Source organism: Kogia breviceps, chromosome 3, assembly GCF_026419965.1.
Source record: "Kogia breviceps isolate mKogBre1 chromosome 3, mKogBre1 haplotype 1, whole genome shotgun sequence".
NCBI lineage: Eukaryota > Metazoa > Chordata > Mammalia > Artiodactyla > Physeteridae > Kogia > Kogia breviceps.
Window position 1 is genome coordinate 4827383 of NC_081312.1, and position 27041 is coordinate 4854423.

At 57.9% G+C, this 27041-nt stretch overlaps 3 protein-coding genes across 6 annotated transcripts in view; 1 reads left to right on the forward strand and 2 right to left on the reverse strand.

Annotated features, from left to right (window-relative positions):
* The window catches only part of WARS1 (tryptophanyl-tRNA synthetase 1), a 33544-nt gene extending 16883 nt beyond the window's left edge, over positions 1 to 16661 (forward strand). For all 4 annotated transcript variants that reach the window (XM_059058370.2, XM_059058371.2, XM_067027759.1 and 1 more), the window contains exons 5-11: positions 2274 to 2393; positions 3085 to 3267; positions 8631 to 8731; positions 10885 to 10997; positions 11210 to 11383; positions 14109 to 14249; positions 15401 to 16661. In XM_059058370.2, coding sequence (XP_058914353.1) covers positions 2274 to 2393; positions 3085 to 3267; positions 8631 to 8731; positions 10885 to 10997; positions 11210 to 11383; positions 14109 to 14249; positions 15401 to 15562 — 994 coding nt within the window. In that variant the 3' untranslated portion in view covers positions 15563 to 16661. The remainder of the gene's footprint in view (positions 1 to 2273; positions 2394 to 3084; positions 3268 to 8630; positions 8732 to 10884; positions 10998 to 11209; positions 11384 to 14108; positions 14250 to 15400) is intronic.
* WDR25 (WD repeat domain 25) overlaps positions 1 to 21637 on the reverse strand; it is a 180406-nt gene extending 158769 nt beyond the window's left edge. Inside the window, exon 1 of the mRNA XM_067027755.1 lies at positions 21595 to 21637. The gene's annotated coding sequence lies outside the window, so the exon portion shown is untranslated. The remainder of the gene's footprint in view (positions 1 to 21594) is intronic.
* Positions 19488 to 25093, reverse strand: SLC25A47 (solute carrier family 25 member 47). The gene is made up of 6 exons (XM_059058381.2): positions 24998 to 25093; positions 22868 to 22911; positions 22490 to 22561; positions 21595 to 21777; positions 20627 to 20945; positions 19488 to 20324 (listed from the first exon to the last, which is right to left on the reverse strand). Exons 1-6 carry the CDS (start codon positions 25023 to 25025, stop codon positions 20044 to 20046), a joined length of 927 nt encoding a protein of 308 aa, XP_058914364.1. The 5' UTR covers positions 25026 to 25093; the 3' UTR covers positions 19488 to 20043.
* Positions 25094 to 27041: the final 1948 nt, after the last annotated feature.

Below are 27041 nucleotides of genomic sequence, written 5' to 3' on the forward strand. Positions count from 1 at the left end.
CAGCTCTGCTTCACTTCTGATCCCGGATATGTGGGGTTTCCACACATCAGGAGGTTCTGCAGCACAAGCTGGTGTCTTACCATTTAACCCAATTCTGACACTGTCTACCTGGAGATAGCGTCTGATCCCACGGGTTAAGGGCTCAGTCCCACAAGACTGTCCCCCACCTCCCTCCTTCAGACAGGAATTGCGAGTCCAGACTGTTACCCGTGCCATAAATCAGAGGGCCCCATGACTGCTTCATGGAGTGAACTTGCCAGAGCGTCTCACATAAGTCAGGCAAACATTTTACTTACTAGATTACCAGTTTATTATAAAAGGGTATAATTCAAGAACAGGCAGATGGAAGAGGTGCACGAGGTAAGGTGTGTGGGAGCACAGCGCTTCCATGGTCTCCCTGGGCTCCTCTCTCCCCACTTCTCCCTGTGTTCACCAATCCGGAAGCTCTCTGAAGCTGTCCTTTGGGTTTTTATAGAGGCTTCACTACATAGATGTGATTATTTAAATCACTGGCCACTGGTAATTAAACTCAGCATCCAGCCCCTCCGCCCTCCCCAGAAAGTGGGGCGAAGGCAGGGGGGACTGAAAGTTCCAACCCTCTAATCAGAGTTAGCTCCCCTGGGAACCGGCCGCCTCCTTAGGTTACCTAGGGGCTTTCCACAAGTCACTTAAGTAACATAAATTTTGGTATGGTTGAAAGGAGTTTATTATATGAATAACACTCCTTCTATCTTTTTTTTTTAACATCTTTATTGGAGTATAATTGCTTTACAATGATGTGTTAGTTTCTGCTTTACAACAAAGTGAATCAGTTATACATATACATATGTCCCCATATCTCCTCCCTGGTGTGTCTCCCTTCCTCCCACCCTCCCTATGCCACCCCTCTAGGTGGTCACAAAGCACCGAGCTGATCTCCCTGTGCCATGCGCCTGCTTCCCACCAGCTATCCACCCTACGTTTAGTAGTGTATACATGTCCCTGCCACTCTCTCACTTCGTCACAGCTTATCCTTCCGCCTCCCCGTATCTTCAAGGCCATGCTCTAGTAGGTCTGTGTTTTATTCCCGTCCTACCCCTAGTCTCTTCATGACATTTTTGTTTCTTAGATTCCATGCATATGTGTTAGCATACGGTATTTGTTTTTCTCCTTCTGACTTACTTCACTCTGTATGACAGACTTCAAGTCCATCCACCTCACTACAAATAACTCAGTTTCATTTCTTTTTATGGCTGAGTAATATTCCACTGTATACATGTGCCACATCTTTATCCATTCACCTGTCGATGGACATTTAGGTTGCTTCCATGTCCTGGCTATTGTAAATAGAGCTGCAATGAACATTGTGGTACATGACTCTTTTTGAATTATGGTTTTCTCAGGGTATATGCCCAGTAGTGGGATTGCCGGGTCGTATGGCAGTTCTGTTTTTAGTTTTTTGAGGAACCTCCATACTGTTCTCCATACTGGCTGTATCAATTTACATTCCCACCAACAGTGCAAGAGGGTTCCCTTTTTCCACATCCTCTCCAGCATTTATTGTTTGTAGATTTTTTGATGATGGCCATTCTGAACCGGCAGGGGTTTTAAAAATACAGATTCCCAGACGTCACCCCAGACCCACTGGACCAGAGTCTGTGGAGGCACACCTCAGGCAGATGTGGTATGGAAACAGCTGGCCAGGTGATTCTGATGCACCGCCAGGGAGGAGGCCTCTTCATGTGCACTGTCAGTGGACCCCAGTCCTTGTGGAGGGTGGATGATTCCAGAATAACTCCCAGATGAAGACACCTGGTCCCAGTGTAGCTGAGGGAGCCCAAAGCAGATCTCCACCTGGGGGCATCCCTTACTTCCCTCCCTAAGTCAGGACTGCGGGAGCCCTGCGATTTCCCCCGTCTGGGCCAGCAGAATGTCGGCGCTGCGTGGTTCTCAACAAGGACTAGGTGGTGTTAGCCTGGTGTGACTCCCAGGAAAGTGTGTGAAGCAGGCAGTATGTCAACATCAATACTTGGAGGAATTCCAAGAGAGATCCAGTGGCTGACCAACATTTAAATACATTATTCCCAACCTGCATGTCTTACACTTTTAAAACAATCACAGGAGAACCAGTTCAGAAGAAGTTTCCTGTCGTTTTTATAGCATAAGCGCCAAGGATAACAAGCTCTAGTGATTATCCGGGTTGTTTTGTCTGTTTATCATTTCCAAATGAGCATTCACACCGTGATTTTTTTCTCAGAACATCACACTGTTTTCTTTTCCCCTTTTTCCTTTAGAGACATGCATCAAATTCTTGATGCCTATGAAAATAAGAAACCATTTTATCTGTATACGGGCAGGGGCCCCTCTTCTGAAGCAATGCACGTAGGTCACCTCATCCCGTTTATCTTCACAAAGTAAGTATTGCATTGTATGACTCTTCTCACTTGTATTAGTGAATCAGAAATGTTAGTCACATTACTGATCGAGTATGGTGTATAAAATTATTTTGTTATTTTGAAATTCTTTTGAACCATGGAGAGACTAAATCAGCAGTGTGTCTGCCAATCTTAGATAATAAATGTATTATTTTGCCAATAAAAGGAAAAGAAATATTAGCCACAAACCTTGTCTAGAACTGACAAGACAGAACTCATGTACGTCTGCTGGAACAACCGAGGTCTTGGGGGAGTTGCTGCCTTTGTGGCTTCTCTTCACCCTGTTCCTGGGGTCGCTTCAGCGGGTTGTGGGTGGTGGAGAGAGCCCTGCTTTGGAGTCCGTGGACCTGCGTCATCCTCTTCCCCTGTCCATGTGACCATAGAAGAGTTACTTCTCTGGGCCTTCGTTTCCACATCTGCCAGAGGGAGTAATAATACCTACCGCCTGCCGTTCTCGTAAGGCTTCAAAACAAAGTGTGCAGGGAAGCCAGCACAGAGCTGACACGGTAATAAACAGTGGTAGCCCTTATTAACGGGAGTCAAATGCACACCGTGATCAGAGCGTGTGATTTTGTGGGCAGGGACGTTTTGACATACGTTGTTAGCAGAGGCACAGTGGCAGTTTTCTGCAGGGAAGTGGGATGACGGCCTTCCTTCGCCCGTCTCTCAGGTGGCTGCAGGATGTGTTCCACGTGCCCTTGGTCATCCAGATGACCGACGACGAGAAGTACCTATGGAAGGACCTGACCCTGGACCAGGCCTATGGCTACACTGTGGAGAACGCCAAGGACATCATCGCCTGCGGCTTTGACATCAGGAAGACTTTCATCTTCTCTGACCTTGACTACATGGGGTAAGGAGAGAACGCCCGGCTGCCTTTTAAATCAGTAGATGCAGATTGTAGACAAATCATCGCGGCCACGGCTGCAGCTGAAACACCTGAAGCATCTCGAGGTCTGGAAGATGTTTTTCTTCCTTTATTAAATGTTACGGTCTGGTTTATTGGTTTATTGACAAATAAGATTTCCATCCTCAGCTTGTGACAGATGTGCGTCTGTGTCGTAGTTTCTCTCCACAGATGGTCGGTTGTGCCAATTCGGGTGTCTTTCTCTTTCTCGGTGTCCCTTTTTCCCTACAGAGAAAAGACTCACAGGTGACACAGTTCCCTCACAGTCTAGTTAAACCGGACACTTAATAGTCCAAAAGATTTCCTTCTGGAAGTCCTCAAACTGTAACTTCTGCGGTTTTGAACTTCATTCCAGACGACTACCAAGAAGTGTGTTAGAAAAGTTAAGAGTCTGTCCGCCGTCCCAAGAAGAACGGTCTTCAGGTCACCGAATATTGCATGAACCCCTAAGGTGTGGTGCCCCCTGCACGGCTCTGGCCGTCCATGGGGGACAGTGATTGAGAGCCCGCCTTGCTGCTGGAGTGTGGCCCCTGTTAGGAGATTCGTTAGAGGCCCAGACAGGGTGTAGTGGAGACACCAAAGGGCTGCATGATCAGCCAGTGCAGAGGAGCTTGCTGGTTAACGTTGCCCCAGAAGGGGCCCCTTTGTAACTGCTGAAATCGAAGGGGTAGCTTTGTAGCCATTGAGAGACATACATGCCTTGGTATGAAATCTGACCTTTCTAGCAGCCAGTAAATGAATGAATTTTCTAATTCTACCTGTTTTTTTTTTTTTTTTAATTGCGGTACGCTGGCCTCTCACTGCTGAGGCCTCGCCCGCTGCGGAGCACAGGCTCCGGACGCGCAGGCTCAGCGGCCATGGCTCACGGGCCCAGCCGCTCCGCGGCACGTGGGATCTTCCCGGACCGGGGCACGAACCCGCGTCCCCTGCATCGGCAGGCGGACTCTCAACCACTGTGCCACCAGGGAAGCCCCCTGTTATATTTTTTAAATCACTCTCTTGTGGGCACAGAGGCATTGTGGGGTCCATGAAGAAACGTGACCTTCCAAGGGAGGAAAACAGACCTGGGTTCGAGTCCCAGGTCTCCTCTCTTCAGGGTCTGTGAGTCAGCAAGTCTGGTCCATGAAACAGGGCTAGATGCGACCTTAGCTCCCACCGTTATTATCATTTTCATGACACTTAGTTTTATTTCGCTCCCCCGTCCTTAAAAGGACCTGATTCAGCTGCTTGAACCCAGAGACACGCCATGGGTTCTGCTGCTCTTTTTAGGACAAGGCAGTGCCGGCATCACGCGGCCACTGGCACCCTTTTGTGCAGCCTCTTCCCCCCCCCGCGGCCCCTCTCGGCCTCTGGTCCCCACCAGCCAGCGCTCTTTCTAAAAGGCAGGCGCGGCTCAGTCGGCTGCTCACAGCTTTCCTGGTTCTCCGTCAGCATCAGGGTAAAGTTCTCGCTTTCTCCTTTGCACACCAGCCCCTTGTGACTTGGCCTGTGTTCCTCTCTGGTCACCGCCCCCTCCGGCTAGACAGAACGGTTTGCTCTTCCACACCCTCGCCTTTGTCTCTGCTCCTCTCTGCCCTGACCCTGGGACTCCCAGCTCCACAGATCCCTATGCTGTCTTCCAAACGCGTGGTCAAGCACCGCCTTCTCCTGGGAGCTGTCCCTCCTGTGGCCAGATTTAGGTACCCCTCTCTGGTCCCCCTGCGCCCCGGGCCCCCCTCTGGTGCAGTGTGAGGGGTTGTCCTCTCGCACTAGACCAGTAAAGCAGCGGTCGTGGGGTGCTCGCTGCGGCAGGTGCCCCCCGAGGCCCCGAGAACATAGCACTGAGCAAAACGAAGTCCCCGCTGCGGTGCTGAGATGTTGCTGGGACAGAAACAAATGCCTCTGACGAGTCTGTGGGAATGTCGGGGCGGGGGCGGGAACTTTTGAACAGTCCGCGTGAGGAGACCACAGTGGCCCACCGTGATTTCAGCTCGTTCTGAGAGAATGTGGCATCTGTGGCGACTGGTTTCCACCCTGTCTTTTTTGGTACCTGCAGCTTCAATTCTGCCACCTTTGCTCCCTAAGAACTTCCTTTTTCTTTATGAACATGGAGTAAAGATGAAAACCCAGACAAAGGGCCTGTCCTAGCTCTTCTTAGGTATTTTATGTTGAACCTAAAGTTAGGAGGGACATTTAAATGTTTAAGTCTGTTTTCAAGTGTCTTTTTCCCTTTACGAGTTCCTTCTAAACACTCAAGCATTTTACTTTCTTTCTTGAAGTTTAACTCAAAATCTAAATCTCTGACTTCATAAAGCTCCTTCCCAAGCCAATCTCCCTTAGGAACAAGAAACTCACAAAGCGTCCTCCACCCTCTCGGGGGGCTCCATGGGAGAAGGAGTTGGTGCTGGGGCTGAGGCTTCCCTCCACCCTGTCCCCCGACACGTTTGGGCCCAGGGGGGCCTTCCTGCCAGGACCCCCGAGGGGTGGAAGGATACTGCTCCGGGAATCTGAAAGCCAGTGCTCCAGACCCAGCTGTGTTCTGGGTTGGGTTTGGTTCCTGTGGGAAAGTCCTTCAGTTCTCTGGGCCCCCGTTTTCCTATGCAGTGGGAGGTTAGTGGTAGTGAGGGGTGGTCTAGCCAAGGGATTCACAGTGCTCTGCCTGGGCTCGCGTCCTGACTGCCACCTGCTGTGTGACTTGGGCAGTGAGTGTTGGACAAGTGTTTATTGAGCATCTACTACGTGTCAGGCTGATGCTGGGGGTTCAGCAGCCAAGACAGTTATCCAGCCGCTCTGTCAGGTTCTCTCTAACGGGAGTTAACAGGTGGTAAATCAGGTGAGATGAGCGTTGTGAGGACAGAGGGAGAGCAGACAGGACAGAAGATGGTCAGCTTGGTGGGCGGGAGCAGCTACGCCGCAGGGTCACGAGGACGACCACTGAACCGCTGCACGTGCAGTGCTTCCAGCAGAGCCTGGCCCTGGCGAGCGCTCGGTGTCTCTCTGGAAAATCTCTTCCAACTTAGAACCCCGTCACTCATTTGGCTGCCTGTGTGAGGAAACCCAGGCCATGTTCTCCAGGCTGTGCGAGTGTGAAGGGCAGGTGTTCTCGAGGGGCAAACTGGCACCCAGTCCTCATTTACCGGGTGCGGCTGGGTCTGTGCCTGGTCCCCAAGGCGAAGACTCGGGGTGCGTCACGCTGCATCGGCGCAGGGGCGAGCCCGGGGGACAGACATCCCCGGGGGGTTGGCAGGGTGTGGCCATGCTCTCAGTGCAGCCAGAAAGCGACCCGGCCTCCAGGAACGGTCAAGGCGGTCTTCTTCACAAGTACTGCTTCTGATACTAGGGATGCTATAGACTTTCCCTGCTTGTGGAGCTTGGAGGCCATCTTATGCAGCATGACCCCACATAGAAAAGGATGGGCCTACCGGCTGATCTGCCCAGGGGACCGGCATTGACAGTCGCCTCAACCCCAGGATGCACGGAGTTCTCGCCCACCCTCCCACCCCCCCGGTGGCGGACAGCGCTGGTCCTCGCCAGGCGTAGGCAGCATGAGGCCCGCTGCTTTCCGCCAGGAGAGCCCTGGCACGGGAGGTAGCTCGCGCCCCAGCAGGATGAGCGAGCGGGCGTCTCTCCAGGTGGTCACCCCACTCTGCTCTCTGCTGTGTTCACTGTACCTCGGGGGGCGTCGGGGGCCGACCTGTGCTGGGCGCTCTGCTTGCTTCCATTGCTGCTGGTGCATCCTCCGCAGCACTGTCCCCACCCTGGCCGGTGCCCCAGGGCTGAAGTGGAAGCCACCATCCCTCCCCCGCCCTTGCTCCCTGTCTGAGTGCAACTCTGCTCAACTCAGACAGACCCTGCTGCGGTGGCCTTGGCCTTTGCCGGCCTCCCTGCCTGTGGCTGCCCTAGACCCCGGCAGCCGGCATCCATGCACTCTGACCCTCACCCCCTGCCTGCCCAGAGGCGTTCGGTGGCCCTCCGTCAGGGCCAGAAGCCTTAAACTCCTCAAACGCTGTGAGATGTGGTGAGAAAAGCACAGGCCTTGGCGCCAGACAAGCCTAGGTTTGGATCCCAGGTGCTAGATTCACTAGGTCTATGACCCTAACCTCTCTGAGCCTCTGTAAAAGTGGAGGCGAAGATGCCGCCTCACAGGGGAGCTGGGCAGTGGCAGTGTATCTCCCACGCTCAGCTCAGCTCCTGCCCCCTGATAGTAAACAGCAGCTTTCCCGCCTTTTCCCTCTATCTTTATGGTGCCTGACACATAATAGGGCCTGGAGGAAAAGCTGCTGAATATGTTAGTCAAAAGATGCAGTGTAAGGGCTTCCCTGGTGGCGCAGTGGTTGAGCACCCGCCTGCCGATGCAGGGGACACGGGTTCGTGCCCCGGTCCGGGAAGATCCCACATGCCGCGGAGCGGCTGGGCCCGTGAGCCGTGGCCGCTGAGCCTGCGCGTCCGGAGCCTGTGCTCCGCAACAGGAGAGGCCACAACGGTGAGTGGCCTGCGTACCGCAAAAAAAAAAAAAAAAAAAAAAAAGATGCAGTGTAAGAAGCCCCTCTGGATTCTGCCCCTTCAGCCTAGTTCCTTCTAATAGCAGAATGGCTGCCACAGATCCAGGCCTCGTCTTCACACCGCTCACTACCCAGGAGAGTTCGCCCTGTCTGGACAGCCTGGCTGCCCCACGGTGGAGGGGACAGTGGTGGCCGCATGCAGGGAGGACCAGCTGCACTGAGACAGACCCTCCTTCCTGGGCCCGTCAGTTGGTATCCGGACACTCCATCCAGCAACAAGTTGCAAATACCCTTGAACAATGAGGAGGTTAATCCATGTATGACTCACAGTCTGCCCTCCACAGCCTGGGTTCCCCACATCCGTGGATTCAACCAGCCAAGACCATGTAGCACTGCAGTGTTAGCTATTGAAAAGTACCATGTGTAAGTGGACCCGTGTTCCAGGGTCAATGGTAAAATCTCCCACGAGAAAGCACACAGTCCGTCTCAACAGAAAAGCTGCACTGGGGCCCCAAACTTAAAGCCCCATATGCTCAGCCTGTGACCCTGGCAGAATTTAACTATCTCATGGTAGCCGCCGAGTTCACCACTGAATCTGGAGTGTTCTTGCCTTATTTACTTATCAGCTTCGTGTTGATTTCCTTCCACAGGTAGAGGTGTGTTTGCCCCGCCTGCCGCAGGCATCTTTGCGTGCAGGGGGCGTCACAGCGCCTTCCTCCCCAGTGTGTCCCGGCCTGTGTCTGGCCTGCCATGTTGTACCATCCGCTGCTTTGCCCTCGGTGGACGCCACCCTCTGGGTCCGGGGTTTGATTCTGATTGTCTTTGCAGGATGAGCCCAGGCTTCTACAAGAACGTGGTGAAGATACAGAAGCACGTCACCTTCAACCAAGTGAAGGGCATCTTCGGCTTCACTGACAGTGACTGCATCGGTAAGGAGCCGCTGCTGCCGCGGTCCCGCCCAGCCGCCCTCGGAAAGCAGCTGAGCTCAGCAGGAGGCAGGTGGCGCGCTTGGTGCCCGCCCGGGGCTGAGCTGTCTCTGAGATGGGAGCATTTGCAATTTGTCTCTTTAAATACGTGGGTTTTCCCTGGAACGTGAAGAGCTGGTGTGATGCATTTGGCCCCTTTTCTGGGCCATGTGGAGCCTTCCCTCGGGACACCCTCGGTCCCTGTCCTTAGTCATCCGTTTTAAGGTTTAGAAGGAAGAGAAGGGTACAGATGACTTCTGTCCTCCACCTGCCCCTGGGACCCCAGTCAGCGTGGGAGGCCTTGGTGGGGGCCCAGGGGCTGCAGGAGGGCCTGCTCTATGGCCGGAACCTGCCATCTTTGTCTCCCTGGACCTCAGCTTCCCCACCTGCAAAAGGAGGGTCCTGACTGGAGGCCCTGGGAAGCCCACCCTGCCTCCCCTCCCTCACTCTCCTTCCAGGCTTGTCCCCAGCGGATAGGCCCCCTTTGCCCACGTTTACGTCCCTTTCCCTTATCTCCCTCCATGCCCCTTTCAGATTCATTGGCTTTCCTGCCTTTGAGACCCTTAGCTCCTTGAGCTGAGAATCACTCCTGAGACTAGTGGCTGGGTCTCCGGACCCCCTGCCCTTTATTTTGGGTGCACGGCCCCAGGCCTAGTAGCTGCCAACCTGGGCAGCTCCCAGGATGTGCCTGCAGGCGCTCTGTGCCGGGTGTGCCTGCTTGGGGGGAGCACATTCCAGGCTCACTGCGAGGGGCCTGTAAGGAAGAGTGCAGAGAGAAATGCACAGAGGCCTTACTGGGAGGCTTTGCACATAAGCAGAACCCTTTGATGTTTCGGTCAGATCCATTCCTGACAACTGGGGCATAAATCCTGTGCTTTTTTTTTTTTTTTTTTTTTGCGGTATGTGGACCTCTCACCGTTGTGGCCTCTCCCGTTGCGGAGCACAGGCTCCGGACGCACAGGCTCAGCGGCCATGGCTCACGGGCCCAGCTGCTCTGCGGCACGTGGGATCTTCCCGGACCGGGGCACAAACCCGCGTCCCCTGCATCGGCAGGCAGACTCTCAACCACTGCGCCACCAGGGAAGCCCAAACCCTGTGCTTTTGAAAGGGTTTTTTAACCCTGAGAATCCCGGCCTCGAGTGGAGAGCTGTCTCCCTGAAGGCTTCCCCAAGTGAGTAAGGAGACAGCAGGCGTAATGAGGAACTGCACACACTTTGCTGCCAAGACACCTGGGCTTGAGCCCTGGCTCAGCCACTACTGACTGCGCACTGGTTCCGGGAGGCCACAGAGGCAGTGTGAGCCTGGTGTCCACGTGCATAAAACGGGGACGACAGTGACACCTTCTCCACAGAGTCCTGGGGTGTAGACGAGCCCAGGGAAGGCCCTGAGCCAGAGCCAGGGGTGCGCAGTGCTGCAGAGGGGGCGCTGGTGCCAGTGGCAGCTGCCACGTGGACACCCAGAGGCAGAAAGGAACCCAGAAATGAGGTGTGTCTTTCTGCAGAGGGGAGAAGACAGCTGCCGGGAAAGAGCATCACAGAGACAGCATTTCGGGGCTGGAGGCACGTGGGCCATCTGGGAAATGCCTGAGCAGCGTAGAGGGGTGGACTGGCCTGGCTCCACTCACCAGGGGTCACACCAAGATCCACGCCCTTTGACCCCAGAGTTCCGCTTCTGCAGGCCTAAGCAAATAGCAGTAGCAGTGTTAACAGCAGCAGCGTCCAAAATATTGAGAACAGTTTTATGTACCAAGATGTCATCATTTAGAATAATTAAAGCTGAGGACCAACCCAGACGCCCAGTGGGTGGAGAACGGCTGGCTCTCGGGTACGTGTATGGGGCAGAGTGTGGGTAAATGGTACAAAGTGGGACCTGTAAAGAACAGAGCGGAGGAGAATCACAACTGAAATGCAGAGTGTGAAGGGGAGAGAAAATGGGTGAAAAGAGACACAAACTGGGACTACAGGGGTTTTTTTCTTCCTTCTACTCTTCTGTAGTTTTCAGGTTTTCTTTAATGACTGTTACTTTTCCAGTGGGGAGAAGGCCGATTTTCGTTCACCCCTTTTCCAGTTCAGCAGGAAGCGGTCTCATGTGTAAAGGTGTTTTGTCCTCCTTTCCAGGGAAGATCAGTTTTCCTGCCATCCAGGCCGCTCCCTCCTTCAGCAACTCGTTCCCCCAGATCTTCCGAGACCGGACAGATGTCCAGTGCCTCATCCCGTGTGCCATCGACCAGGTCAGGAGGCAGGGCCAGGGCTGTGTCATCCTGGGCGTTGCAGGGGGTTCTTCGCCTTCTTCGGTGGGAAAGGAGGGTCTGAAAGGTGTTGCGGGGCGGAGCTGATTCTCTGAACTCCCTGGAAGCTTGGGGATTACTGTGAGGCCCACTCAGGGGTTGCTCATGGGCCAGTAGCTGGCCCGGTTCTCCCACTGTCCCCTCCCTCCCCACAGGACCCATACTTCAGGATGACCAGAGACGTGGCCCCCAGGATCGGCTACCCTAAGCCAGCCCTGCTGCACTCGACCTTCTTCCCCGCCCTGCAGGGGGCCCAGACCAAGATGAGCGCCAGCGACCCCAACTCCTCCATCTTCCTCACAGACACGGCCAAGCAGATCAAGACCAAGGTGAGCGCTGCCCGGGGGGCGGGCAGCCTCTGCGCAGGGCCACACGGCGGGGAGACACACACACATGGTGCTGCTCTGTCCTTTGGCCTCCGCTGGGTCCGGGCAGCCTGTCCCCGTTCCCAAATAACAGGGGGGGATTTTCTTATTTGTGACTTTTCATGTGGGCAAGAATTTGGAATTTTTTTCTTTTTTTATTCTTCTCTGATTTCCTCACCAACACTGTTCGGGAAGCAAAATCCCGGCAATTTCCTTTAGTTGCAGTTAAACAATAGAAAAAATGTAGTGTGTTTCTGGGCGTCCGCCAGATTCCAGGAGCTGGGCCAGGCGCTTGCTTTGTGTTTCTCGGTTTTCATTCTCACCGGGAGATAGTGGTGTGTTCCCTTTAAAGACAAGAAGGATGAGGCCCAGAGAGGATGACCAACTTGACCGGGTTCCCGCCGGAAACCTGGAGATGCCCTCCCGGCCCACGAGCTGCCGTTACCAAGCTGGTAGGGGCTGGTTTTCTCCAGAGCATTCTCACTGAGACTCAGGACTGACAAGCCTCCTTCCACAGTCGGGCTCCGCCCAGGAGTGCTACGCCCGGCCCGGCATGCGGCAGGAGCTCGGTAAATATTTTCTGGGTCACCAGAGAAACTGGAAATCAGAATTCGTTTGAACGTCCTTACTTTTCAGGGCCGCACTTCTGTTGCTCAGTTCTGAGCTACCAGTATGTGTTCAGTCCCCTCACTGTTCCACAAAGCAGTTGACATTTTATTTGGAACCAAGTGCACGTTTGCGGGTTGAACGATTACAACAGGAGTGACAGAAACTGTATTTGAGGCATGTAGTGCAACCACCTGACTTACCACCGGGCCCCTACCCCCTCTGGAAAGTCCCCAATTCTGGTTGACAATGGGGAACCCTTAGTATCAGAACTGTCTTCCAGGAAGTGGTAGCCGCCAGCTTTCCCAGCCTAGGCAGGGCTTTCCTTTCTCTTTCACTTCTGGCCAAAAATTCCAGAGCACGGAGCGCAGAAGAGGGGAAGGGAAGATCCTGTTCCCTCCAGCAGAGAAGTCATTTTGTTTTGTTTTTGGAAGTTGTTTTAAAGAAGTCGTTTCAGCTCTGGGACATTTTTCATTCGCTCAGGACCAGCAAAGACCTGAGGGCTGGGTGAGCAGTGAGCGGAGGGTCGGGAACCACCCAGGCTGCCAGGGTCACAAGCACCCTGTGGGACAGAACAGGCTCAGGCCAGGCCGTTTCCAACCCCCAAGCCCACCTTCAACTCCAGAAGCAGAATGTCCACGCCAGCCAGCGGAGGGGCATCCGCTCCAGGCCCCTCCCACGAATAACAACAGTAGAGTGCTGGGGACACAGCAGCTTGACTGCGTGATCACCTGCCATGTGCTCACCTGTGCGAGCTCCCTGAGTCCCGACAACCACCCCGGGGGCTGCATCCATTTTGTAAGCAAGGAAATAGGGCTCAGAGGGGTCCGGCAGCTTCCCTACATTCACACAGCTGGGAAGCAGCGGGGCAGGGCCATAACCCGGGTCCCGCACGGCTTGGGCCCTCCGGCGGCCTGGAGGCAGGAGCCCTGGGTTGTCTGGGCCCCGCCGCTTACCTGCCATTGGTGAGTGACCATGGCTGTCCAGGTGTCACCGTCAAGTGGGAGCAGCTGTACAAAACTGCAGACTAGGGGCAGGGCTTCCATGAGATCACATATAAAAGTGGTTGCAAACTGTAGAGTGCCACCCAAATTTAAGATTTCAGTCCAAACGTGGATCGTTGGACCGCTCCTTTGTCATGCGGGCCAAAACGTGCCTCCCGCCTCCCTGGGACATCCCGCAGGGGGACAGGTCGGAGCTTCCGCTGTCCCTCAGAGCCGCTGGCACTTCCACCAGAAAGTCCCGCTTTCTCTGGCCTTACTCGTGGCCAACAGCCTCTGCCCCGGACGTTAGTCTGCGATTCTGGATGGTCTGGTTAGGGATCCGCTCCGGAGTCCTGCTGGGAGGCTTACCAAACGTGTCCACTGAGACTGTTGACGCACCCTTTTCTGGAAGAAAATGCGGGTGATGTTTGTACGTGATCGGTTTCTCACACCGTCGTTGAAAGAACGTTAAAGGAACTTTGTCTCCCCTTTTTGGCTTTTCTTCTCTTACCTCTTGACCCTGATTTCTCTAAGATTATCTTCAATCCTACAACCCATTTTGTTAGTTTCTGAGTCTTTCTTTCTTCAGCTTCTCGAAGTGCCTGTCTTGAGGTGGGGCACCGCCTGCGGGCCCTGTCCACCTCAGCGCTCCTCACTGTCTGCTCTCCCGGGAGCCCTGTCCTGTGCCTCACGTCCTCCCGTCCACGGTGGGGGGCGGGGGTGGTGCTCTGCTCTCCTGTCCTCCGCCAGTAGCACACCCTCCCGGGCAGCAGCCGCCCTTCCCTGGTCGTCCCTTTTACTCTGAAGAGGGCTCATATCTGCCCTCTTACTGAACCCGAGGACACATTAGGACATTTTCCCCAAATTTCAGCACAGGTGGTGCTCCGGCTCTCCGGATTCTATCCTGTGTCTCTGGGGAGTGGGGGTGGCAGAGCTCGTCCGCCCTCCGGTCCCCGCTTCTCTGCAGTGAGCCCCGCGGTGGCCCGTCCCGGGCTGGGCGGGAAGGAGCAGTCTGGGGGCTCCTGCCGCTGCTCCTGCGGCTGCTTCCACGCGCAGGGCGGCGGCCCGACGAGCCTCTGTGTGTCCTCTCGCTGGCGCAGGTCAACAAGCACGCGTTCTCCGGAGGCAGAGGCACCACTGAGGAGCACCGGCAGTTTGGGGGCAACTGCGACGTGGACGTGTCCTTCATGTACCTGACCTTCTTCCTGGAGGATGACGACAGGCTGGAGCAGATCAGGAAGGTGAGGCGGGGCCCAGTGCCCACACGGGGCCGGGAAGGCCTGGCAGCCACGCCGGGGGCAGCCAGCGTCCCTGGCACCTGAGGGGAGGCGCTCAGCTAAGGCCAGATCAGAGTTGAGCAGGTCGGTCGTGTTCCGACCACGTGCCCAGAAACCTCGTGAACAGGTACTTCCCCAAAGAGAAAATACAGACTGCTAGTGAGTAGCCACACAGAAAGGTTTAATCCTGCTAGTCATAGAGAAATAGAAGTTAAATCAAGACGCCTTCAATGTTGAAACAATTCCACTGCCAGTTTAGCGGGTTTGTGCCGTATTTGCACTGACCGCAATCCAGATGCTTTGGGGCTCACCCGGGTAAGTCAGGTGTTCCCAGCGTGCCTCTCAGCGAGCCAAAGAGCCCGAAGAATGTTCAGAGCCCCTGCTTCAGGTTTTCCAATTCTTGGCATCTTTTCCAAGAAACTAATCCTGAACAAGAAAGAGCTCTCCATGCAAAGACGGTAAAAATGATAGTAGCAAAAAGTTCAGAAGAGACTCTGTACAACAGAGGAAACCTTAACTGAGAATTGTCAGGGGGGATTATTACGCAGGTGTGAGGTTTATGATCACACAGGAGAATACGCCAGTGATCGTGATAAAAGGACACCACATTGGACGTGCAGTGAGATCCACTATGTTTAAATACAGTGCCCCAGAAAAAATCTAAAAGAAAACATGCCAGGATATTAGCAGTGGCCCTTAGCCTCTGGGCACTGGCTTTGCAGGGGATTTTTTTCTTTACTTTGCTGCTTCTTTGTGGTTTGGGTACCTTATTAAGTTTGTTCAGTAAGTACATGTTACCATCACAATCAGAAAATGAAAAAAGATTCGGCAGAGATTTTAGAGAGGCCAGCAAAGCTAAAGGGAGCAGCCGCGGGTTCGGGGCTTGGAGTCCCCCGACCCCGCGAGAAGGGCGGGCCCCATCGTCACCCTCGCCGTGCCAGCCTGAGTCGCGGCTGCTCACCAGGGCCCAGAGTCATTTTAAGAAAGGCATGGTTTAAGGCTCTCGTTTTTCTATGCCGCCCACGTGCCAGGCTCTGCTTGGGTGGTGCCCGGGCAAAGGAGGTACCCAGGGCGTGCGCAGCCGTTTCTCACGTGACCTGTCTCCTCCCGGGCAGGATTATACCAGCGGGGCCATGCTCACCGGCGAGCTCAAGAAGGAGCTTATAGAAGTTCTGCAGCCCTTGATCGCCGAACACCAGGCCCGGCGCAAGGAGGTCACAGACGAGATAGTGAAAGAGTTCATGACTCCCCGGAAGCTGTCCTACGACTTTGAGTAATGCTCACCTTCTATACACGTAGTAAGAGATGTAATTTACCAAGAATCCCAGCCCAGTTGAATCACCACTTCCCTTAGGCTGTGTCACACGGTAATTACCGGCCTGGTGTCTGTAAGCCCTCTGTGTGTATCAGTGCTGTTTCTTCTGCTGAATGTCATTCCCTGTCTCCTGTGAGCACAGCCCTGTGGGGTGATTGGGTGCTGGGTAATAGTGAGTGGTCACACAGACAAGTCCAGCTGGAGTCTCCCACAAAGCAGCCCCAAGGATGTGCAGCCTTGGGCTGGATGTCCACTGGCCAGCCTGTTCTGGTCCACAGAGCAGCTCTTGTTTGAAAGCATCCTACATCCAAACATACTCTTAAACGTGCGCTATCAAAGAAAATGTCGTCTATGTATGCATACCTGGAATCGAGATGTTATTATCATAAAACCAAAAAGAAGTGCTTCAAACAGTTGACGTGGGGAAGCTTCACGGGCACAAGAGGCATTTCAGCACGTGACCCCCCCAAATTAAAACAGTTAACCACGAGATCTCTCAGCTTGAAAGCTGCCTTAAACATTTCTGAATATTGGCCAGAGTGGGCCAGTTTTTACTCAGTTGAGTCTTTTGTGGGTGAAACTTCCCGGTTTACATACTAAACCCCAGACCGCGCATGTACTGTACTCCAGAAATCATGCTGTTTTCCCTGCACGGACTAGGATTTTATTTGCACCAAGTGACCCGAGACTAACTCCCTCCTGAGAGCTGATGGCTGCTTTACTCTGATTGTGCCAGACGCTGAGGGGCGTCTGCTGCCTTTGCAGGCGCTTTTGTTTGGACGCTTGACTGGCGTGGAAGTCTGTCTGCGCAGAGCAGCGTCCTGCCTGTGCCCCGGACGGGCGCGCACAGCTAGGCGGCGTGCAGCAGCCCTCGAGGCCCTCGGCTGTGTGTCCGTGGGAGGCCCGTTTAACCGAGCACCCTGTGTAGTTTCAGAAAAGCAATGGCCTGTCTCGGGGAAGCCCTGGGTCCAACAGCCTGACCTTGCTGGAGGTGCAGGGTCCACTCCTGGGTGCCCTGCTCTGGTCTCACTCGTGACAGATAAACTTCCTTTGGTCCCGCCTGTGTCACTGTGCTCCGTCTGGGGTTTGAGGGGTGAGCAGAGGCCTCGCTGCAGCCCAGGGCCGTGCCGTGCCTGACCCTCCGCGGATGCACTTTTGCTCCTGCACGAGTCATACCGGGATGTGTGTGGGATGGAAGCGCGGTCCCAGGAGCCCCACGGCGTGGAGGTGCAGGCTTCGGGAATCGGCTGGAAGCGGCCCCTTCCTGGCGCTCAGCGGTCTCCCCGTGCTGGTTTCTACCCTCCCTGGAGGTTCCCAGCAGCTGCTGGAGAACGCAAGCAGATGTCCTTGTTTCGCGGACAGCACAGGGGCGTCAGAGCGGCGCCCTGTAGCGACAGGGCCCAGACCAGGGGCCCAGCCGGGGTGGAGCCCTGGGCTCACTGGGCCCGCCCACCCTGTACTGCAGGTGGGCAAACTGAGGCTCAGGAGAGGAATGTGACTTGTCTGAGGCCACGCGGTGAGTTGTGACCGAACGTGCCCATCCTGTCTCGTGTGCTGTCTCCTCGCACAGGCTGTTTTACACGTGAGGGCCCTGAGGTTTCCACCTGGGTGGCCGGGTGCCGTGTGCGGCGCGAGCTCATCTGGTCTCCTCTCCCGGCCTCAGCTCCCACTCGACCGGATGTGGCCCGTGGAGGTGAGCCCAGAGGATGGTGAGGCGGTGTGGCCTGGGCAGCTGAGACAGGCTCTCTCTGCTCCATTGCGTCCACGTCACAGGAGGGACCACAGCAAAGTCCCCTGGGTAGCAGAGCCGCCCCTTCACCCAGCCGGAGCCTCCAGAAGGAGTGGGCGTCGTCCTGGGGCCACAGAAGGGTGGGGCTGAGGCCCCACACAGGCCAGTGACTTTGGGCAGGACCCCCCCGTTCCCCGTAAAACAAGAGCACTGACACCTCATGTTTGGGTCAGCTGGGCCCTGGGCCAGAGGTCGGGTGACTTGCCCAGCGTCACTGCTGGTAAGGGCCACAGACCCTCCCACCCGCCACATTTTGCTGCAAACCGGTAGATTCTTAAAGTTCCCCGAGAGATGCCCTGGATTAAGATGGGCGGGTGTGCGGCCCGGCGGTGTTCGGGGGCTGAGACGGGAGGTCGGTCCCCAGCCCCCGTGACCGTTAATGTCCACCCCTCAGACCTTGCTCCGCCTCTGTCCCCGGTCTGGGGGAGCCCAGTGCGGCTGCACCTGAGGGGCAGCGAGGAGCCCGTTGACGGCAGTGGAGAGCTGGGCCAGGCCCTGCGCAGAGCACGGCAGATGCAGCTCCGAGGCCCCATGACCCCCAGTCAGCACAGGCTCTGGGAGCCCTTGGGTGACCACCCTTTATCCCCCATTTGAAACTTCAGGTGCAGCCTGGACTTGGTTAGGGTGGCCCCGTTTAGTAGGAGATCCCAGCTGTGGCCCACTGACTCTGGGCCCAGCCCTTCTCTTCCCCATCCCTTCACGTCCGCCCTCCGAAGGGCCTTGCTTCTCAGAGGCTGTAGCCAGAGCGAGGCCAGAGTGAGGCCCGGGCTTTCCTGCAGAGCCACTTCCCCAGCACAGCAGAGCCGGCGTTCAGTGGCCGACGGTCCCCACCCTCCCCGTGAGGAAGGAGTAACTCTCCTTCCGGGGCCGAAGCAACAGGGCACACTAGCGGTCTTCTTGCCAAAGGGGGACACAGGGTTTGACGAGTATTGAAACCTTTGGTTAGGAGACGCCCTTCTCCCAGCACCTGGCCAAAGCACCTCAGCATCTTTAACTGCAAGCCCGGTGAACCTCCAGGAACCCACTGCGGGACTTCGTTCACGCGCTCATGCGCTCATGCACCCCACACTCCCTGAGCACCTGCTGCGTGCCAGGCCCTGACCCGGATATAGCCCACATCAGGCGTGTGCAGCCTGTGTGCCGCTTATCGCCTCGGGCGGCGGGGGAGGGGTGGGTGGGTGCAGGAGGTGGGTGAGTGACCAGACGACGAACCAGGCCCCATGGAGCAGAGCAGGAGACACCTAAGAGCAGCTGAGCTTCCTGGGGGAAGTGACGCCTGGGATTCGTGATGCCTGCAGTTAGCCAGGCAGAGAGGAGGGAAGGGCGTCCCTGGCAGAGAGCACAGGGTGTAAGCAAGTGCTTGGGTCCGTACGACAGGAGAGGCCGGAGGAGAGGGTCCACCCACGTGTTCTGGGAACAGGAAAGAGTTCTGTTCAGCCAGAACACTGGAGGTGGACCAGTGAACGCTGGACTTCAGTCCAAAGTCACGGTCAAGGCTAGTGTCTGAGTGAGTGTCGAGGCAGGTGCTGTCTGGCTTTACCAGAGGGCTGCTGTTGGGGGGCACCCAGAAGGTTCGTGTTGGACCGTCACCGGAAGCCACGTGGTGCCAGAGAGAGGGCTGGGGCCTCAGAAGTGCAGGCGTGAGACCCCCTTTCTCCCTGCTGGGTGGCCTTGGGTAGGCCTGGTCCTCTCTGAGCCATTGTGATAACCTGTGTACGGACCCAGCGGTACTGAGGATACACGGAGCCTCCCTCCTCCAGGCCCCGTGGAAAGGCAGCTCACAGTCTGGTGTCTGGAACTGGCTGGAGGTCAGTTTCACTCGGAAAGGGGGTGGGTTTGGGATGGGGGTGGTGAGGAGAGCAGGCATGGTGCTGAGCGCTGAGCGGACCCCTGGGCAGGGTCGGCGCACAGGCGTGGCCCCCGGCCCCAAAGGCCGAGGGAGCGGGGCCAGCCGGAGAGCAGGCCGGGCCTCAGCATGCCGCCAGTGCAGTGGGAGCCCTGGCCACACGGGTTTGGAGGGCTTGGCCTCTGAGGACAAGCTGGAGATGGGGACCCAGTCACCAGCCCCACAGACCACGGAGCAACACTGCTGAACTGCCCGAGAAACGTTTTATTGGCAATAGCTCGCCACTCAGCCTCGGGTCCGCAGGCGGAGCGAGCGTGGGTGACCAGGACCGGCGACCCTCCCTGAACATCCTGGTGTGGGGATCGAGCGCGCCGGGTGCCAGACGGCCACGCCCGGGCTCTGTCTGGTGGGGAGACCAGTTGGCTGCGTCTGAGGACCAGGAGTGAAGAGCACACTGCACAGCAGGGAGAGCTGAGTGATGGCGAGCCGGGGGGACGCAGGGCGCTCTGAAGACGCGGGGTGGCGGGGAGAGGTCGGGGGGGAGCCAGGGTGAACCACTGAGCAAAGGCACCGGCGGCTGCAGGCGACCACACGCTCATCCCAGAGGCCCGCTTCTCCCGGGCTCCTGTGACCCTCGGGCCGGCCCTGGGTCCCTTGACCTCCTCGTGGGCAGTCGCTGGGTGGGAGGCCCCCGCTGTCCTGGGGGATGGGCCCCTGGCGCCCAGACCCCCACACTCCCCTCCGCCTCCTCCAGCCCCTGCGGCCTCTGGAAGCTGCTGACGGGTTGGCCCCTGGGGATGGGCACCAGCTACGAGAGCGGGCCCCGCATGAGCCTCAGCACGGCCTCGTAGGTGACAAAGACCACCATGTTGACGGGGAAGGCGCGACAGCAGTTGAGCAATAGCCCCTTGAAGAGCACCCTCGGCCCCTCCTCCCGAACGCTGGTCACCACGCAGTGCAGGAGGCCCCGGTAGCGGCGCTGACCCTGCCCGTCCGCCTGCAGGCGCGACTTGATCACGTCCATGGGGGTGGCCACGGCCCAGGCCAGCACCCCTGCACAGCCACCGGCCACCAGTACGCCCAAGACGTCTGCGGGGAGGGCCCCACGGGTGCGTTGGTAGGAAGCCGCACCGGGGCCCCCGAGGAGAGCTGGTGGGCACCCAGGGCAGGGCTTGGCCGTGAGGGAGCCCTGGGCTCTTGCCACCGACATGACCTGTCCGGGGCCACCCAGAGCAGGCCTGTCCTGACTCTCAATGTTGAGGGCAACGAGATTCCCACCTGGGAGGCACTGGGTGCCAGTGTGACCTCAGCCCGTCTCCTCCCCCCACGTCAACTCCCACCAGGCTGAGCCTCACCACCACCACGGCCCCAGGCCCCGGCCCCCCGCTCACCTGGCCGGCTGCGGCCAGCGGGAGTCAGCTGCTCACAGAGGATGGCGTACGAGAGGAAGTAGGTGGCAAAGGAGTGACCGTCCCGGAAGAGCAGGGCCAAGCTGCCCTTGTAGAGGCCGCGCAGCCCCTCCTCCCGGGCCACCGAGGCCAGGCAGTGCAGCGGCCCGCGGTACTTGGGCCCTGGCGCCCGACCCACAGGGGGTGCGGGGCCCGTGGGGGGAGCAGCCGAGGGCCCCGAGGCCGAGGGGCGCCGCTGCTGTGTCTGCGTCTGCGTCTGCAGGCGGACCTTGGCCACCTCGGTGGGCGAGGTCAGGAACACCTGTAGCAGGGGTGGGGGCCGAGAGGCGTGAGGGGGCAGCGCTGCCCGCTGCCTGCGCTCCCTGCCCCTGGCCTGCCCCCGCCTCTGTGGCCCGTGGTGACCGCCAGGGAGCCTGGGCCCCAAGAAGCTCCGGGCTGGCTCACGGGCCACGGTGGAGCGGGGCTCAAAGCCAGCTGCGCCTGCCCAGCCGGAGCCAGTGCTTCCTTTAGCTACACACACTGTGCTGGCAGAGCGGCCCGACACACAGTAGGTGTCGGGTAAATGTGACTCCAGTTCACAAAAGCGCTTAATCTCATCATTAATCTGTTAATGACATGTTAATGTATCATTTAATTAATGTAAGTGTTTAGTGTAAGAATGATGTAACACTTAATGTAAGCACTGATGACGTTAATAGAAAACAGGATAATTTCACTAATAACACTGGCTGCATGTCGTGGTCGCTCATACCTGTCAGAGCCCATGCGGGGGGCTTCACACGCGTGACCTCGCCACGCCTCTTACAGACGAAGAGACAGAAGCTCGGAGAGGCTCCCTAGCCTGCCCTCAGTTACCGAGCCAGCCGTGTCCTCAGCCACAGTCCCCCAGGCTCCATCCAGCCTCTCCCCACGCCTGCGGTCCCGGGACCCCGTCACCCCGCCCCACTCACGCGGACAAGGCCGGAGGCGAATCCCGAGAGCGTGATGTCCGCCTTGGCGGGCTTGGCGTCGGCGCTGCCATACCGGAACCGGCAGACGTGCGCGAGGCAGTGGCGATAGGTGCCGAAAGACACGGATGAGACCAGGGACACGGTGCACACGGGCAGCGAGAGGCCCCTGTAGAAGCCCCACACCTGGCGGTGGGTGGAGGGGACCCGAGGGCTCGAGTCAGGCCAGAGGCCCAGCTGGGAGGAGTGGCTGCCCGAGGGGGTCCTGAGCCCCTGCCCCGGCCTCCCTCAGGCAAGTCACGTGACTGCCTCGGGCCTCAGTTTCCTCGGCTGTAGAATGGGGACTGTAACCCCCGACTCGTGAGGTTGTGCTGAGGGACTGAAGGGCCGGGGGCCAGGCCTGACCTAGGGCAGCTGTTTGATGACGATGATGTTGAACTAGCAGCTTCGTCGTTGCTGTTTCTCTTTTGCTCACCCCTGGTCGGCGCTGACTCCCAAGTTCGTTTTGCTAAGTGTCCCTGAGACCCTCCTCTGGACGGGGCTCCGAGCTGGACCCTGGGACCCCTGATGACTCCACCCAGCGTCCTTTCAAGGGGTGCCCAGGCCGGAGGGGACAGAAATGCGAACAGGTTCCTCCCCAGACCTTCCAAGTCCCCAGATGTCCCCTCTAGACCCTCTTCTGGAGGCAGGACCTCATTCTGAGCACCTCCTGTGAGCCAGACACCCCGGCTCTTGTTCTCAGAAGAATCCAGGAGGTCGGTACAACTTTTCCCATTTGGAAGGTGAGAGAACTGAGGCTCAGAGAGAAGCTCAGTATCGCCGGGCTGGTTGGTGAGTGGCAGCCCTGGGGTCTGAGGCGCCAACATCCCGCTGCCCGTGACCCTCTCCCCAGGCCTACCCGCTCTCGGCGATACGTGTCCCGGATGCAGCGCCAGATGCCCGCGTACTTGGGCTCCGTCTGGATCCTGACCTGTGGGAGAAGTGGGCTTCAGGAAGGGGTGGCTCCAGGCCGGGGGCAAGGTCGGCAGGCCCTGGGGCGGGGAAAGAGCCAACACCTGATTGTCGCAGCCTTGCTGACTGGGCAGAGCAGGGACAGTGAGCCCCATTTAAGATGAGAAATTTGAGGCACGGGGCGAGAAAGGGGCGCTACAGTCCCGAGGACCAGGGCGCGACTGGCTCTGAATAGCAGGCGAGAAGGGTCTTCTGGCCAAGGATGGGGGCTTAAGCCCAGGCAGGGGCCTTGGGGTGGGTGGCAGGGGCCTGGGGATGACCGCACCTTCACCGTGTCCAGGGGGTAGCCCACAGCAACACCGCAGACGCCTGGAAGGAAACCAGAGGAACCGGTGAGAAGAGCCGGAGCCTGAGCCGTCCCGGGGGGGGGGGGGGGTGAACCCTGATGGTGCTCCCGCTGAGAAAGGCCACACCTGGCTCTTCTCTTCCACACCATGTGTCTCATCAGTGAGGGAGAATGACTCCCATTCTACAGATGAGGAAACTGAGGCTCAGAGAGGTAAAGTGATGTCTGCCAGGCTGCTAGTGGTTTCTCCTTCCCGAGTCTTGGCGCACCGGAGCCTCATTCTGAAAGCCAAGGACACTCCTTGGCCTCCCCTCTGGCGTCGTGTTTTGGGAGACTTGGTCCAAAATCTGCTGGGCCCTGTCTCCACGTCAGGCCGAGCTCGCCCTCAAGCCTCAGTCTGTGAAGAGTTTGTCTGCAAGCCAGGAGGCAGCTGCACCTCACAGCTCTGGGGCTGATGGTGGGGGGACACAGCCCAAGCAGAGGCTGGGGGCTGGGAAAGCCCGGGTCATCCCAGGCCTCTGTGAGGGACTGCCTGGAAGCACAAGTTTGCGTGGGACAGAGTAGGACTCAAGGTTCCCTGGACCAGGGCCCTCTGCCTCCTGCAGAGAGGGCCAGGTGCCACCCGCCTATCTCTTTCTCCTTTCCTGACACCAGGGTCTCAACATCCAAGGCCCCAGCACTGCCATGAGAAAGACAGAGAGAGAGGGGGCAGGTCCCTGGGATTTCATCCCTGGGGGCTGGGGGGGTTGGGGTGAGGGCCATCTGAGGACAATAAGGCATGTGGGGGGCTGTGCCCTATTTACTGTGTATCCCAGGACTCGCTAAATATGCATGAATGAATGAATGCGTGAAGGAACAAAGAGAGTGAAGCAAAAGACTGACTGACTGACTGACTGACTTGGGTAGAATTACCCCTCCTTGACCCTTACATATACCTCACCAAACTCCTACTCATCCATCAAAGCCCTGCCATAGCGTCACCTCCTCTCAGGAGCCCTCCCTGACCCCTATACTCTGGGCTGCCTCTGTGCCAGAAAACACGTTATTCACAGCCCCTGTCATATGGCTTTGCTGCTGTCCCACCGCCTGCCGTCTCTGACTCCAGAACTAGAGTTCCTCACGGAAAAGGCCCAGGTCTGATCCCCATGATCCTGAGCCAGGCACAGAGCAGGAGCCCTTGCCACCTAGGACTTCCCTGGGCTCTGGAGAAAAGATGCAGGACTCGGGAGCCCTTCCTGCCGTGTGATCTTGGGCAAGTCAAGCCCCTTCCCTGAGCTTCCTCCTTAGGGGGCTAATGTCCAGGGAAGCAGCTGGCCTCAGGCCCGGCCCACAGCGGGACCTCGGGAAACCCATTGGTGAGGCCAGGTCCCTGGTCTCTCCTGGCTCGGCACTGCCCTCCCCTTCTGAAGAGAACACCCCACACCACTCCCAGAAGTATTGATGGGCAGCCGCTGCTGTTTCACAAGAGGAGCAAGGCCAAGGGTGCCTCACCCAAAATAGCCCGTGTGTGTGATCGATGCTGGGAGGAGCCCGTTCCCGATGGGCCGGCTATCTCTGCATCGGGCTTTCACAATAGCCCTTTCACAATAGCCCTTTCCCCAAAACGGTCTGGAGGGTCAGCAAGGCTGGGACTGACCCTGTGTGTGCACACCGCCGGCGGAGGGGGTTGCCGGGCTCGGCTGGGACCCTCCCTTTCCATGGCCACCCTCGCAGTCAGCGTGGCAGGACCCAGGCCCGTCTGTCCTCACTGTCACCCTCTCCTGGAGCCTCCCCTCCCCTCCCACGACTCCGCCATCCCGCTCCATGCTTACAGCTCCCAGGCTACCCCTGGCCAGGCAGAGACCACCCTCTGCTCCCACGAGCCCCCCAGGCCAGTTCAGACTCCCCCCCGCCGGCCCCCCAAAAGCTCCTCCTGGGCCCCGTGTCGCCTGCCCCGAGCCGCCGGGAAAACTGCTATCTCCTCCCAGCACCTGTGGCCCACACGAGGTGCTGGCCACTTCCGGGGGGCTTCAAACCCCACTCCTGCCCGGGCAGAGCACCCCCTCCAGCCCCTCCTGCTGGCCCCGGAAGCGGCGGTCCCCCCCAAGACCCCTCTGTCCCCAGTGTTACCTCCGATGGCTCCAGCAGCAAACTCCATGGACAGCGTGGCAGGTGGGGGAGGCCCTGCGGTCAGCGTGCCTGAGAGAGGTCCGCTGCCACCACCAGGGTGGCCTCAACAGCTCCCCACTGGCTCCTCTCAGACCTTATACCTGCGGTGGGGGGCGGAGCCTGCTGACCAGTGGCCCCGAAGGCAGAGGCGTGCTGGGCAGCAGGCGGGTCAGTGCCCACCTGGACTCCCTCCCCGCTACCCCAAAGGACCCTTGCTCCGGTGTGCTCAGGACCCAGGTGTCGGGAAGTGTGTGAGAGGCCACGGGAGGCTTAAGCTCAGGAAGCAGGACCACTGTCTGCACTGCCTGCAGGCCTGGCCCCAGGCCACGTCCAAACAGCTCCCGGGGAGGCTGTGATGCCCCCATCCCTCCCAGCCCAAGCTCAGACTTTATCCGTGTCCCGGGGCCTCCTCGACTCCCCTGGAATTGCTCCTGCCCAGGGAACCCTCCAAGCTCCCTCGCTGATTCATTCAACAAACACTATCTGAGTTGAGGCTGCACCGAGGCAAATAAGACCCCAGCCCTGTCCCCAAGAAGCTCCAGTTAGCAGGGAGGGAGTTGGGGGCGACAGGCCACCGATGACTAAGCGTCCAGGAGGCTGGCCGGAGCCCTCCTGTGAGCGGCCCCAACAGAGGTCACGGGCGGCCACCCTCTGCTCCACGCCCTTCACAGCACCCTGGGCCCGCGCTCCCCCTGGCGCTTCCACCCCTCTCTGCCTGCGCCCAGGGCCCCAGCCAGGTCTGCCTCAGTTCTGAGTCCCCAGCGCCCAACACGGACCCAGCTCTGAGCAGGGCTCACTGAACAAAAGGACGGGGGCAGGGGCTGCTGATTTGGCCTCTAACCAAACAGGGGCACGCCTGGAGGGGAAGCCGCTCCAATAAGAGGCCACTTCTGTCTGCTGGGCACTGGAAACCACTGTAAAGAATGGTGACCACCCCCCCAGCAGTTGCACCCTGCTTTAGTTAACCAAGCACTCCTCCTTCACCAGCTCAGGGGGTCCTCGTCATGGCCCTGGAAGGGAAGCAGGCAGGGCTGATGGCCCCATTTTACAGATGGAGCCACTGAGGCCCAGAAAAGGGACTCGCCCAGGGCCACGCAAGCAGCAGGGCCAGAGCCGATCACTGGATAATTGCACAAGCAGCCCCTCTCTGGTGCCGAGGGCCAGGCCCTGACTCCCGTGAGCCCTGCGCTCGTGGCCATCAACCCAGTGCGTGCTCAACACGCCCCCACGTGACCCCACACAGCCCTTCGAGGACACTGAGGCTCAGCGAGGCTGTGTACTTGCAAAGGGTCACAGCCGGCGGGGAGAGGTGTTGGCATGGCAGTGTCTGGGCAGCCCTGTCCAGGCGGCCTTGGGGCAGGGGCCATGGGTCCGCCCGTTTCCTGTCCTCTGACAAAAGGACCTGCAGGCTGGCCTTGAACTGACTGGTGCTGACAGAGGGGGAGCCCCGCCTCCACCTGCTCAGCTGTTTGTGGAGCAACGCGGGGGGACGCAGGTTGGCAGTGGCCACTGCCACGACAGAGGGCAAAGGGCAAAAGGCAGCCTTTCCAAAGCCAGTCCTGATGTCCATCCTGGCCTTTAGAGAGGTGCAGGTTAGCATCTGGTTAGGAGCCAGGCTGTCTGCCTTCAAATCCCAGCTCTGAGACCTTGGGCAAGCCCTTGACCTCTCTGTACCTCCGTTTCTGCATCCATGAAATGAGGACAGTAGCTGCCTCTCGTCTGTGAGCACTCAAGGCAAACCCCGGGTTTGTCCCTGTGCGAGCGGCCAGCCAAACGCTAAGTCTGCATTAGTAGGAGCATAGGTTCTAGAAGGAGGGAGGTGATGACGGGACTGTTCTGAGCAGGGCAAATCCAGTTGGGACATGGGTTCAACTGCAGATATGACACTTGAGAGGCCGGTACCTTGGATGATGAGGGAGCTTGAGGCATGTTGTCTAACTGAAAGAACAGGGAGCTGTCTAGTCTCGTGTTTCCTGCAGTGTCCAATGTAGTAAGTGCCACCCAG